Source organism: Staurois parvus, unplaced genomic scaffold, assembly GCF_062004578.1.
Source record: "Staurois parvus isolate SC_StPar_1 unplaced genomic scaffold, SC_StPar_1.0 ptg002704l, whole genome shotgun sequence".
Classification (NCBI taxonomy): Eukaryota; Metazoa; Chordata; class Amphibia; order Anura; family Ranidae; genus Staurois; species Staurois parvus.
In genome coordinates this window covers 8,815-25,710 of record NW_028320500.1, presented here as the reverse complement: position 1 = coordinate 25,710, position 16,896 = coordinate 8,815, and the positions used below count along the sequence as shown (strand labels likewise).

Genomic DNA, 16,896 nt, shown 5'->3' with positions numbered 1-16,896 from the left:
GTGAGATCCCGCCCAGCAACTACAATCCGGCGGGAGTTCCATGATGACGTCACACAGTATTTAGTAGTGAGACATTCATGACATAGACTGCAGCGCAGAACAAGCTCTGACACAGACCGCGGCGCAGTACACGCTCTGACATAGGCCGTGGCACAGTACACGCTCTGACACAGGCCACGGCGCAGTACACGCTCTGACACAGGCCACGGCGCAGTACACGCTCTGACATAGGCCGTGGCACAGTACACGCTCTGACACAGGCCATGGCGCAGTACACGCTCTGACACAGGCCACGGCGCAGTACACGCTCTGACACAGGCCGTGGCGCAGAACACGCTCTGACACAGGCCGCGGCGCAGTACACGCTCTGACACAGGCCGCGGCGCAGTACACGCTCTGACACAGAACATGGAGCAGTACACACTCTGACACAGGCCGCGGCGCAGTACACATCTGACACAGGCCGTGGCGCAGTACACGCCCTGACACAGGCCGCAGCGCAGTACACGCTCTGACACAGGCCGTGGCGCAGTACACGCTCTGACACAGGCCGCGGCGCAGTACATGCTCTGACACAGAACATGGAGCAGTACACGCTCTGACACAGAACATGGAGCAGTACAAGCTCTGACACAGAATGCGGCGCAGTACACGCTCTGATGCAGAACACGGATCGCTGTCACTCAGCCACACACAGCTACAATGTAATTACATGTTCAGGATAATAATACGCTGACTGCGGCCATTTATCAGAGTTCCGGGATTCCCCGCTTGTCTGCCGTCCCGTCCTGAGAAAATTCCCCCATTATGAAAAATCAGAAATAAATCACCCCGGCGACACGGAGGGACGCCATACAGACACAGCCCATCACACACCCTACAGACACAGCCCATCACACACACCCTACAGACACAGCCCATCACACACACCCTACAGACACAGCCCATCACACACCCTACAGACACAGCCCATCACACACACCCTACAGACACAGCGCATCACACACACCCTACAGACACAGCCCATCACATACACCCTACAGACACAGCCCATCACACACCCTACAGACACAGCCCATCACACACACCCTACAGACACAGCCCATCACATACACCCTACAGACACAGCCCATCACACACACCCTACAGACACAGCCCATCACATACACCCTACAGACACAGCGCATCACACACACCCTACAGACACAGCCCATCACACACCCTACAGACACAGCCCATCACATACCCTACAGACACAGCCCATCACACACCCTACAGACACAGCCCATCACACACCCTACAGACACAGCCCATCACATACACCCTACAGACACAGCCCATCACATACCCTACAGACACAGCCCATCACACACCCTACAGACACAGCCCATCACACACCCTACAGACACAGCCCATCACATACACCCTACAGACACAGCCCATCACACACCCTACAGACACAGCCCATCACACACACCCTACAGACACAGCCCATCACACACCCTACAGACACAGCCCATCACACACCCTACAGACACAGCGCATCACACACACCCTACAGACACAGCGCATCACAAACACCCTACAGACACAGCCCATCACACACACCCTACAGACACAGCCCATCACACACCCTACAGACACAGCCCATCACACACACCCTACAGACACAGCCCATCACACACACCCTACAGACACAGCCCATCACACACCCTACAGACACAGCCCATCACACACACCCTACAGACACAGCCCATCACACACCCTACAGACACAGCCCATCACACACACCCTACAGACACAGCCCATCACACACACCCTACAGACACAGCCCATCACACACCCTACAGACACAGCCCATCACACACACCCTACAGACACAGCCCATCACACACACCCTACAGACACAGCCCATCACACACACCCTACAGACACAGCCCATCACACACCCTACAGACACAGCCCATCACACACCCTACAGACACAGCACATCACATACACCCTACAGACACAGCCCATCACACACACCCTACAGACACAGCCCATCACATACCCTACAGACACAGCCCATCACACACCCTACAGACACAGCCCATCACATACACCCTACAGACACAGCCCATCACACACACCCTACAGACACAGCCCATCACACACACCCTACAGACACAGCACATCACATACACCCTACAGACACAGCCCATCACACACACCCTACAGACACAGCCCATCACATACACCCCACAGACACAGCCCATCACACACCCTACAGACACAGCCCATCACACACCCTACAGACACAGCCCATCACACACACCCTACAGACACAGCCCATCACACACACCCTACAGACACAGCCCATCACACACACCCTACAGACACAGCCCATCACACACACCCTACAGACACAGCCCATCACATACACCCTACAGACACAGCGCATCACACACACCCTACAGACACAGCCCATCACACACCCTACAGACACAGCCCATCACACACCCTACAGACACAGCCCATCACACACCCTACAGACACAGCCCATCACACACCCTACAGACACAGCCCATCACACACCCTACAGACACAGCCCATCACACACCCTACAGACACAGCCCATCACACACACCCTACAGACACAGCCCATCACATACCCCCTACAGACACAGCCCATCACACACACCCTACAGACACAGCCCATCACACACCCTACAGACACAGCCCATCACACACCCTACAGACACAGCGCATCACACACACCCTACAGACACAGCCCATCACACACCCTACAGACACAGCCCATCACACACACCCTACAGACACAGCCCATCACACACACCCTACAGACACAGCCCATCACATACACCCTACAGACACAGCCCATCACACACACCCTACAGACACAGCCCATCACACACACCCTACAGACACAGCCCATCACACACACCCTACAGACACAGCCCATCACACACCCTACAGACACAGCCCATCACACACACCCTACAGACACAGCCCATCACATACACCCCACAGACACAGCCCATCACACACCCTACAGACACAGCCCATCACACACCCTACAGACACAGCCCATCACACACACCCTACAGACACAGCCCATCACACACACCCTACAGACACAGCCCATCACACACACCCTACAGACACAGCCCATCACACACACCCTACAGACACAGCCCATCACACACACCCTACAGACACAGCGCATCACACACACCCTACAGACACAGCGCATCACACACACCCTACAGACACAGCCCATCACACACCCTACAGACACAGCCCATCACACACCCTACAGACACAGCCCATCACACACCCTACAGACACAGCCCATCACACACCCTACAGACACAGCCCATCACACACACCCTACAGACACAGCCCATCACACACCCCCTACAGACACAGCCCATCACACACACCCTACAGACACAGCCCATCACACACCCTACAGACACAGCCCATCACACACCCTACAGACACAGCGCATCACACACACCCTACAGACACAGCCCATCACACACCCTACAGACACAGCCCATCACACACACCCTACAGACACAGCCCATCACACACACCCTACAGACACAGCCCATCACATACACCCTACAGACACAGCCCATCACACACACCCTACAGACACAGCCCATCACACACACCCTACAGACACAGCCCATCACACACACCCTACAGACACAGCCCATCACACACACCCTACAGACACAGCCCATCACACACACCCTACAGACACAGCCCATCACACACACCCTACAGACACAGCCCATCACACACACCCTACAGACACAGCCCAACACACACACCCTACAGACACAGCCCATCACATACACCCTACAGACACAGCCCATCACACACACCCTACAGACACAGCCCATCACACACACCCTACAGACACAGCCCATCACACACACCCTACAGACACAGCCCATCACACACCCTACAGACACAGCCCATCACACACACCCTACAGACACAGCCCATCACACACACCCTACAGACACAGCCCATCACATACACCCTACAGACACAGCCCATCACACACACCCTACAGACACAGCCCATCACACACACCCTACAGACACAGCGCAGCCAGAGGAAGGCAAAATCCCCAATAAAGAACGATCCAATCCTCTCCAATTGGGGAATGAAATTCCTTCCTGACCCCCAAGGAGGCAATCGATTGATTTGTGCAAGTAATTTAAATAAATGGCGCCAACCAGACGCATCCCTCCATCACACTGAGGTGAGAGTTCCCACACTTCTCTTCATGGGAAACTGTAGAAAATTAAAGTTGTTTGATACAAAATATCTGAGGTGTAATAACTGAAACAATCGATACAAAAATGTAAACAGAGGAAGATTATCTGATAGAAATAGAAATAGAAAGTGATATAAAACAATCTAAACCAACACAAAGAAACTGATAGAAAAAACGATGAACATGGATACAAGAATGACACAAATAAACCGATACAAAGAAACTTCATGGATGAAAACAAGACAAAGAGATACAACATTGACACAAAGAAAACAATATGAACCGATACAAAGAAACTACCAGAAACCAAACGAGAAATGGATACAAAAGAGGCACAAATAAACTGATATAAACCAACACAAATAAACTGATATAAACCGATACAAATAAACTGATATAAACCAACACAAATAAACTGATATCAACCGATACAAATAAACTGATATAAAGCGATACAAATAAACTGATATCAACCGACACAAATAAACTGATATAAAGCGATACAAATAAACTGATATAAAGCGACACAAATAAACTGATATAAACTGATACAAATAAACTGATATAAAGTGACACAAATAAACTGATATAAACTGATACAAATAAACTGATATAAACTGATACAAATAAACTGATATAAAGCAAGACAAATAAACTGATATAAAGCGATACAAATAAACTGATATAAAGCGACACAAATAAACTGATATAAAGCGAGACAAATAAACTGATATAAAGCGATACAAATAAACTGATATAAACTGATACAAATAAACTGATATAAACTGATACAAATAAACTGATATAAAGCGAGACAAATAAACTGATATAAACTGATACAAATAAACTGATATAAACTGATACAAATAAACTGATATAAACTGATACAAATAAACTGATATAAACTGATACAAATAAACTGATATAAAGCGAGACAAATAAACTGATATAAAGCGATACAAATAAACTGATATAAAGCGATACAAATAAACTGATATAAACTGATACAAATAAACTGATATAAAGCGATACAAATAAACTGATATAAAGCGATACAAATAAACTGATATAAACCGATACAAATAAACTGATATAAAGCGATACAAATAAACTGATATAAAGCAATACAAATAAACTGATATAAAGCGATACAAATAAACTGATATAAACCGATACAAATAAACTGATATAAACTGATACAAATAAACTGATATAAACCGATACAAATAAACTGATATAAAGCGACACAAATAAACTGATATAAACCGATACAAATAAACTGATATAAACCGACACAAATAAACTGATATAAACCGACACAAATAAACTGATATAAACCGATACAAATAAACTGGGAAATAAATATGTGAATTGAGACAAAAATGCTACAAATGGATGCAGGCCTCACTCACACAGCCATGTAAACCCCACACATGTGCAGCGCCATGCACACGGGGCTCTAAAGAGAAGAACCAGTTCCCTCGGCAGAAACAAACATTGACATTGCGTGTTTTTGTTCAGTTTAGGAGTTTTGGGGAGTTTAGTGTTTTTTTGCCGCCAGAAAGCTCCAATCAAAAACGCAACCAGAAGGTTTATTATTTCTTCCTGTCTCTTGAGCTTAAAATACGCCTCTAATCATCCTAATGTACACAGACAGGCAGGAGAACATTGTATGCACACGGACAGGCAGGAGAACATTGTATGCACACGGACACGCAGGAGAACATTGTATGCACACAGACAGGCAGGAGAACATTGTATGCACACAGACAGGCAGGAGAACATTGTATGCACACGGACAGGCAGGAGAACATTGTATGCACACAGACACGCAGGAGAACATTGTATGCACACAGACAGGCAGGAGAACATTGTATGCACACGGACAGGCAGGAGAACATTGTATGCACACGGACAGGCAGGACAACATTGTATGCACACGGACACGCAGGAGAACATTGTATGCACATGGACAGGCAGGAGAATATTGTATGCACACGGACACGCAGTAGAACATTGTATGCACACGGACACGCAGTAGAATAATCTATGCACACGGACACGCAGGAGAACATTGTATGCACACAGACACGCAGTAGAACATTGTATGCACACGGACACGCAGTAGAATAATCTATGCACACGGACACGCAGGAGAACATTGTATGCACACGGACAGGCAGGAGAACATTGTATGCACACGGACAGGCAGGACAACATTGTATGCACACGGACACGCAGGAGAACATTGTATGCACACGGACAGGCAGGAGAATATTGTATGCACACGGACACGCAGTAGAACATTGTATGCACACGGACACGCAGTAGAATAATCTATGCACACGGACACGCAGGAGAACATTGTATGCACACGGACACGCAGTAGAACATTGTATGCACACGGACACGCAGTAGAATAATCTATGCACACGGACACGCAGGAGAACATTGTATGCGCACGGACACGCAGGAGAACATTCTATGCGCACGAACACGCAGGAGAACATTGTATGCACACGGACACGCAGGAGAACATTGCATGCACACGGACATGTGGGGGAGAACATTGCATGCACACGGACACGTGGGGGAGAACATTCTATGCACACGGACACGTGGGGGAGAACATTGCATGCACACGGACACGTGGGGGAGAACATTCTATGCACACAGACACACGGGAGAGAACATTCTATGCACAAGGACACGCAGGAGAACATTGTATGCACACGGACACGCAGTAGAATAATCTCTGCACACGGACACGCAGGAGAACATTCTATGCACACGAACACGCAGGAGAACATTGCATGCACACGGACACGCAGGAGAACATTGCATGCACACGGACATGCAGGAGAACATTGCATGCACACGGACATGCAGGAGAACATTGCATGCACACGGACACGTGGGGGAGAACATTGCATGCACACGGACACGTGGGGGAGAACATTCTATGCACACGGACACGTGGGGGAGAACATTCTATGCACACAGACACACAGGAGAACATTCTATGCACACAGACACGCAGGAGAACATTCTATGCACAAGGACACGCAGGAGAACATTGTATGCACACGGACACGCAGGAGAACATTGTATGCACACGGACACGCAGGAGAACATTGTATGCACACGGACACGCAGAAGAACATTGTATGCACACGGACACGCAGGAGAACATTATATGTACATGGACACGCAGGAGAACATTGTATGTACACAGACATGAAGGAGAACATTGTATGCACATGGACACGCAGGATAACATTGTATGCACACGGACATGAAGGAGAACATTGTATGTACATGAACACACAGGAGAACATTGTATGCACACGGACACGCAGGATAACATTGTATGTACACGGACATGAAGGAGAACATTGTATGCACACAGACACGCAGAATAACATTGTATGTACACGGACACGCATAATAACATTGTATGCACACGGACACGCAGAATAACACTGCACATGGACACGCAGGATGACATTGTATGTACACGGACACGCATAATAAGATTCTATGCACACAGACATGCAGGATGACATTGTATGCACACGGACACGCAGGATGACATTGTATGCACACGGACACGCAGGATAACATTGTATGCACACGGACACGCAGGATGACATTGTATGCACATGGACACGCAGGATGACATTGTATGCACACGGACACGCAGGATGACACTGTATGCACACGGACACGCAGGATAACATTGTATGCACATGGACACGCAGGATGACATTGTATGCACACGGACACGCAGGATAACATTGTATGCACATGGACATGCAGGAGAACATTGTATGCACCTGGACACGCAGGATGACATTGTATGCACACGGACACGCAGGATGACATTGTATGCACACGGACACGCAGGAGAACATTGTATGCACACAGACACGCAGGATACCATTGTATGCACATGGACACGCAGGAGAACATTGTATGCACATGGACACCCAGGAGAACATTGTATGCACATGGATAAGCAGGATGACATTGTATGCACACGGACACGCAGGATGACACTGTATACACACGGACACGCAGGATGACATTGTATGCACACGGACACGCAGGATGACATTGTATGCACACGGACACGCAGGATGACATTGTATGCACACGGACACGCAGGATAAGATTGTATGCACACGGACACGCAGGATGACATTGTATGCACACGGACACGCAGGATAACATTGCATGCACACGGACACGCAGGAGAACATTGTATGCACACAGACACGCAGGATAACATTGTATGCACATGGACACGCAGGATGACATTGTATGCACACGGACACGCAGGATAACATTGTATGCACATGGACACGCAGGATAACATTGTATGCACATGGACACGCAGGATGACATTGTATGCACACGGACACGCAGGATGACATTGTATGCACACGGACACGCAGGAGAACATTGTATGCACACGGACACGCAGGATACCATTGTATGCACATGGACACGCAGGAGAACATTGTATGCACATGGACACCCAGGAGAACATTGTATGCACATGGATAAGCAGGATGACATTGTATGCACACGGACACGCAGGATGACATTGTATGTACATGGACACGCAGAATAACATTGTATGCACACGGACACGCAAGATGACATTGTATGCACACGGACACGCAAGATGACATTGTATGCACACGGACACGCAGGAGAACATTGCATGCACACGGACACATGGGGGGTGATTGAATTAAGGCAAATAGACGGCGCACTCTGCAGGGAAGCGGCTCCACAGCTGAGTACATGACGGGAAGCTTCACTTTGCCAAGAATACCCAATCACAGGACGGGAAATAAAAACATTTCTGCTCACACGTGATTGGATGATGGAAGCTTCTGCTCATTTATTAGGCTCTGGAGACACTTTCAGAGTGCACCGCCTATTAGCCCTTAGAAAATCCACCCCACAGGAGAACATTGAATGTACACGGACATGTGGGAGAACATTGAATGCACACGGACACACGGGAGAACATTGAATGTACACGGACACGTGGGAGAACATTGAATGTACACGGACACGTGGGAGAACATTGAATGTACACGGACACGTGGGAGAACATTGAATGTATACGGACACGTGGGAGAACATTGAATGTACATGGACACGTGGGAGAACATTGAATGTACACGGACACATGGGAGAACATTGAATGTACACGGACACATAGGAGAACATTGAATGCACACGGACACACGGGAGAACATTGAATGCACACGGACACACGAGAGAACATTGAATGCACACGGACACACGGGAGAACATTGAATGCACACGGACACGTAGGAGAACATTGAATGCACACGGACACACGGGAGAACATTGAATGCACACGGACACACGGGAGAACATTGAATGCACACGGACACACGGGAGAACACTGAATGTACACGGACACACGGGAGAACATTGAATGCACATGGACACACGGGAGAACATTGAATGCACACGGACACACGGGAGAACATTGAATGCACACGGACACATGGGAGAACACTGAATGTACACGGACACACGGGAGAACATTGAATGCACACGGACACACGGGAGAACATTGAATGCACACGGACACATGGGAGAACATTGAATGCACACGGACACATGGGAGAATACTGAATGTACACGGACACACGGGAGAACATTGAATGCACACGGACACATGGGAGAACATTGAAAGCACACGGACACATGGGAGAATACTGAATGTACACAGACACATGGGAGAACATTGAATGTACATGGACACATAGGAGAACATTGAATGTACACGGACACATGGGAGAACATTGAATGTACACGGACACATAGGAGAACACTGAATGTACACGGACACATGGGAGAACATTGAATGTACACGGACACATGGGAGAACATTGAATGTACACGGACACATGGGAGAACATTGAATGTACACGGACACGTGGAAGAATACTGGATGTACACGGCAGGGGTGGACTGACAACTCATGGGGCCCCCGGGCAATAGGGGATCATGGGGCCCCTGTGTCCTTGCCCAAACTCAAAAAAGCCTATGAAAAAGGCACCAGGGGCATCTCATGGGGCCCCCTACTGACCCCGGGCCCTCGGGCAGTGCCCGAGTTTCCAAACGGTCAGTTCGCCCCTGGTACATGGACACATGGGAGAACACTGAATGTACACGGACACGTGGAAGAACATGGAGCTGCTTCTACAGGCAAAACACAAGACTGGTGGGGACGCTGCGATTTGTATGTTGTTCTCAATAGGGACAATCACACCGGAGTGTGAACATGTGCTGCGCCCGCACCCATAACACAGAACCCAAACATCTGCCGCTGACAACACATGTATACATACTATGAGCACATATTACACACTATGAGGACATATTACATACTATGAGGACATATTACATACTATGAGGTCATATGACATACTATGAGGACATATTACACACTATGAGGTCACATGTAATAGTACGATGTCACAGAATCATATCCAGGCAGGGAAGAGGACGATCGCACACATAAAGCCATCGATTTACCGATCGTTTACAAGGCGACCTTTTGTACTTTGCCGATTGTGGAACTATTATAGCCATACAATCTGTGAGACAAACCGACACAATCTGTGAGACAAACAAACTGACACAATCTGTGAGACAAACAAACCGACACAATCTGTGAGACAAACTGACACAATCTGTGAGACAAACCGACACAATCTGTGAGACAAACCGACACAATCTGTGAGACAAACTGACACAATCTGTGAGACAAACAAACCGACACAATCTGTGAGACAAACTGACACAATCTGTGAGACAAACCGACACAATCTGTGAGACAAACAAACCGACACAATCTGTGAGACAAACCGACACAATCTGTGAGACAAACCGACACAATCTGTGAGACAAACCGACACAATCTGTGAGACAAACAAACCGACACAATCTGTGAGACAAACAAACCGACACAATCTGTGAGACAAACAAACCGACACAATCTGTGAGACAAACAAATTGATACAAAAAAATAAATAAAAAGAATGCTACAAATGAAATACACAGACAGATAAACTGATACAAACAAGACAACAAAACGAGTAGAAATTGAAGGAAAAGCGACATAATCTGATAAACACAGAAACTGAAGAAGAAAAACACTAAAAAACTCTTATTACATTTTTTTACTTCCAACCAATGAGGAAAGCGGCAGTTGGTAACGTAAATCGTTATTTCAGCGCTGACGGCGGCGACAATTGTCAGTTTCATAAAAATAAAATGATTTAAAAGCAACAAAATTTCGGATTTCGCCGCGGAGGAGGACGGAGGAAAACGGAGGAGGACGGAGGAGGGCGGGGGAGGACGGAGGAGGGCGGAGGAAAACGGAGGAGGACGGAGGAGGACGGAGGAGGACGGAGGAGGACGGAGGAAAACGGAGGAGGACGGAGGAGGACGGAGGAGGACGGAGGAAAACGGAGGAGGACGGAGGAGGACGGAGGAGGACGGAGGAGGACGGAGGAAAACGGAGGAGGACGGAGGAGGACGGAGGAAAACGGAGGAGGACGGAGGAGGACGGAGGAGGACGGAGGAAAACGGAGGAGGACGCGGCGAGTCGCATCGGTGAGACGCCAGGAATTTCAGGTGAATAAACATGTGCGAAGAGCAGAAAGAAGAATGGAGGAGACGCCGATATGGAACCTTCTAGAAGCTTCACCAACATAACAATCCGGAGACGACAACAGACTCTACAACCACACGGCCAATGTCGGCGCCATAATCCGTATCTCCTCCCACACAATACTCTGCGCTCTGCAATCACAATATTCCGCTTTGCTTTTCTTTTTTGTTTTGTTTTCTATATAAATCTACAAATCTGCCGAAAGATTTCTCCAAAAAAAAATTGTTTATAAATTATCGGTGATATCACTGGGCAGGAAATCGTTGTATATATGTCTAGATTGTATGTATGGGGTGAGGTCCTCCATTGTCCTCAGATCTCTGAATAATAATAATAATAATAATAATAAAAAAAATAAAAATAATAATAATAAAAATAAAAATAAAAATAATAATAATAATAATAATAAAAATAAAAATAAAAATAATAAAAATAATAATAATAATAAAAATAATACAAATAATAATAATAATAATAATAATAATAATGAAAGAAAGAAAACAATAATAGTGAATTGCAGCTCCGACTAGAAGGTGCAGAAACCTTTCTTTTCCCCGATCGTACGATGTCCCCGATCTGTCTGCGCCGATATTATGCTGCAATCTATTATTATTATGATCTTATAATACATTTATCATCGGATCCGCATAGGAAATATTTCCCGACTTCGGCCGACTTCAGGATGACATTGGAAGGAATGATGAAGAATGGGACTCGGGGAGCCGAGACTGCGGCCAATAATAGGCAGAACCTGCTGGACGACCTGGAGCCCCCCGGGGGGGGGAGGGGGGGATGGGGTGTATTGGGGGACAGGTGTGTGTGTGTTGCGGGGGGTCATCCTATATCCGGGGATTCCAGGCGTTTGGGGGTCTCCTGTGTGTCGGGCATCGATGGAAGCTGATCTGTATTCCGGGGCCGACAGTACTCCGCCACCGTATAGGTGAGACACAATCATAATATCAGCGCTGACAGCGGGAGGACGATCGTTTATTATCGCCAGAAGGTAAATCCGCAGAAATGTCGGAATAATCAGAGATCATAATTGCGAGGATTCCGATCGGAAATCAATCCGTCAATCGACAGATCTGGATACAGACAATGCAATTCTCCGAGGAAATCGTTACAACAAATCTCAATTATTTTTTTTTCTTCATCACAAAACGATACAAATAAAGTCGGAATTTCTGCATTTACTATTGATTCGTTATTATCGCTCCGATCGATTTCACCATCTCTGTCGATGGCCGATCTCCCTTCCATATAAATGTATGTTGGACTCTATACAATCACATCGATATATATACACACACACTATATACATCCCGGTGTGTCCGGAGGGATGGCGCACACACAGGACGTCGGGTGGTACCATCTTCCCATATGGGGGACACAAAACTCTCCGATAATTATCCCCCGATCCAGGACCATCTGCCTCCAATAATTCTAGAGATCGGGCGATCAGCCCATCAATGTAGATCGACAAAATGTCTCCATCGGGGACAGAAATTATCAGGAAGAAATCAGATCATTGGGTGACAGGAGACGATCCGACCAGAGACATCGGATCTGTGTGTGGGAGGGGATATTTTGTTCGGGGGTGACAGTGGTGCGGTGGGGGGGGGGAATGTTTCGGGGTGCTGTGTGGTGGGGGGGTGATGTATGGGGGGTTTATAGTGTAAGGGGGTGAGAAAAGGGGGCTCTGTGGTGTACAATGGGGAGGGGGGTGTGGGGGCTGTGGGGGGGGGGGGGGGGGGTTGTGTTGTATGGATGGGTGAATGGTGAAGCTTTGGGGGGAGGGCTGTATTGTGAAGGGGGGTGGGGGGTGAAGGAGGAAGGGGGGATTGTGTGGTCACGGTGATGGTGTGTATGGGGGAGTTGTGTGGTGGGGGGTATAAGGAGAGAGGAAGGGGGGGGTGTATGATGTTTGTGGGGGGTGTATAAGGAGAGAGGAAGGGGGGGTGTATGGTGTTTGTGGGGGGGGGGGTGGAGTAGTATGTGGGTTTCAGGGGAGTTGATGGGGGGACCTATGGGGGGGGGGATAGTGTGGTCACGGTGATGGTGTGTATGGGGGAGTTGTGTGGTGGGGGGTATAAGGAGAGAGGAAGGGGGGGTGTATGGTGTCTGTGGGGGGGGTGGAGTAGTATGTGGGTTTCAGGGGAGTTGATGGGGGGACCTATGGGGGGGGGGAATTGTGTGGTCACGGTGATGGTGTGTATGGGGGAGTTGTGTGGTGGGGGGTATGGTGAGGGAGGAAGGGGGAGTGTATGATGTTTGTGGGGGGGGGGGGGGAGTAGTATGTGGGTTTCAGGGGAGTTGATAGGGGACCTATAGGGGGGATGTTGGGTGGAAATGTCAGATGTCGGCCAGATTCGGATGGGGGTGCGATTGTGGGGTGCAGTGGGAGGGCAGAATCGCTCCCTGGGGGGTGTACATAAACCTCCCTCCCCTCCCCCAGCCCAGGAATAAGATGTCCAGACGATGCGCTCCATTTCCGGTGGAATAATAATCGGTTTATTCATAGAAAATAAGTTATGCGCTCCTGGGGGGAGGGGCTCTCCAGTCCGGCTCGGAACTCCCCCAGGAACAGACTCCTCCTCAACATAATAAAATCTTTGGCTTGAAAGGACAGTTCTGCTGCCTCCCTCCAGGGGGAGACTCGGGTGGGGAGTCCACAGTCAAGGGTGGGGGTGGGGGGGTCACCCCGAAATCACAGAGGGTGGAGGAGGGGAGAATGGTCCCGGGGTCCTTACCTGATAGAAATCTATACAGGGGGCTCTGTGACGTACATATAGATATATTTATAGGGGTGGGGGTGGGGGGTCAGTCGCTCTCCTCCTTGTCCTGCACCGTGGTGGTGGAGTGGTTGTACAGTCCCTGGGCCATCAGGTGGAGGGCCAGTCCGTTCTTCAGGCCGGAAGCCTTCTTTATCTTGGCCCTCTTGTTCTGGAACCAGATCTTGATCTGGGACTCGTTGAGGTTCAGCTCTTGGGCCAAGGTCTGCCTCCTCTGCTCTGTGATGTAGCGATTGGCCTGGAACTCGTTCTTCAGGCGCGCAAGCTGCTCCGCGGTGAAGGCCGTGCGGGGCCGCTTATCCTCCTTCTCATTCTTCTTCTTCTTCAGTTTCCGGGTCCGGGGCCCTAAGAGGGGACACAGGGGGCATGGAGGTGTTAGAGACTGCAAACTGACCCCAACCCCCCCTACCACCTTCTATAGAGTGAATGGACACATTATTGTCAGTTATTAGGATAGCTCTGACCTATACCGCAGCGCTGTACAGAGATCACTGAGCCAGTCACATCGGTCTGTGTACAGAGGAGCTTACACTCTAATGTCCCCTCCCCCACAGTCCCATCAGTCTGTGTACAGAGGAGCTTACGCTCTAATGTCCCCTCCCCCGCAGTCCCATCAGTCTCTGTACAGAGGAGCTTACGCTCTAATGTCCCCTCCCCCGCAGTCCCATCAGTCTCTGTACAGAGGAGCTTACGCTCTAATGTCCCCTCCCCCACAGTCCCATCAGTCTCTGCACCAGAGGAGCTTACGCTCTAATGTCCCCTCCCCCGCAGTCACATCAGTCTGTGTACAGAGGAGCTTACGCTCTAATGTCCCCTCCCCCGCAGTCCCATCAGTCTCTGCACCAGAGGAGCTGACACTCTATGTCCCCTCCCCCATAGTCCCATCAGTCTCTGTACCAGAGGAGCTGACACTCTAGTCCCCTCCCCCACAGTCACACACCATATTATACATTATATAGCTCTGACATAGACCGCAGTGCAGTACAGAGGGTTGCAGTATATATTATATTATTATCGGCTCCGATGTTTAGGATGGAGGTGATGATATATATATATTCAGGAATGGTGCAGAGGTGGGGGGGCAGAGACCAATCACATTCCGGGGTCACAGTGATGGATTCTGATTGGGATATCCCCCCCCCCCCCCCCCCCCGCTGTAATTCAGGTGAGCCCCCTCCATATATACCGATCATATCTCCGGGATACAAACGATGAAAATGAAACCGAATATCAGACAAATATGAAGACTATCAGTACTACTCCCTCTACTCCTCATACTACTACTCCTATCATTACTACCCCCCTAATACTACTACTCCTATCATTACTACCCCCCTAATACTACTACTCCTATCATTACTACCCCCCTAATACTACTACTCCTATCATTACTACCCCCTAATACTACTACTCCTATCATTACTACCCCCCCAATACTACTACTCCTATCATTCCTACCCCCCTAATACTACTACTACTATCATTACTACTCCCCCTATTTACTACTACTCCTATCATTACTACTCCCCCCTATTACTACTACTCCTATCATTACTACACCCCCCCCAATACTACTCCTCCTATCATTACTACTCCCCCTATTACTACTACTCCTATCATTACTACCCCCCAATACTACTACTCCTATCATTACTACTCCCCCTATTACTACTACTCCTATCATTACTACCCCCCCAATACTACTCCTCCTATCATTACTACTCCCCCCAATACTACTACTCCTATATTACTACTCCCCTAATACTACTACTCCTATCATTACTACTCCCCTAATACTACTACTCCTATCATTACTACTCCCTCTACTGATACTACTACTCCTATCATTACTACCCCCTAATACTACTACTCCTATCATTACTACCCCCTAATACTACTACTCCTATCATTACTACCCCCCTAATACTACTACTCCTATCATTACTACTCCCCCTAATACTACTACTCCTATCATTACTACTCCCTCTACTGATACTACTACTCCTATCATTACTACTCCCCCTAATACTACTACTCCTATCAGTACTACTCCCCCTATTACTACTACTCCT

The 16,896-nt window shown here is 48.4% G+C and overlaps 1 protein-coding gene across 1 annotated transcript; it reads right to left on the bottom strand.

Moving 5' to 3' along the window:
* Window positions 1–14,852: 14,852 nt before the first annotated feature.
* On the bottom strand, window positions 14,853–15,169 carry LOC149429420 (homeobox protein engrailed-1-B; the record flags this gene model as incomplete). Its single annotated transcript, XM_089666431.1, has 1 exon — window positions 14,853–15,169. A coding segment is annotated over one exon (317 nt), but the record flags the coding sequence as incomplete, so codon positions are not given.
* Window positions 15,170–16,896: the final 1,727 nt, after the last annotated feature.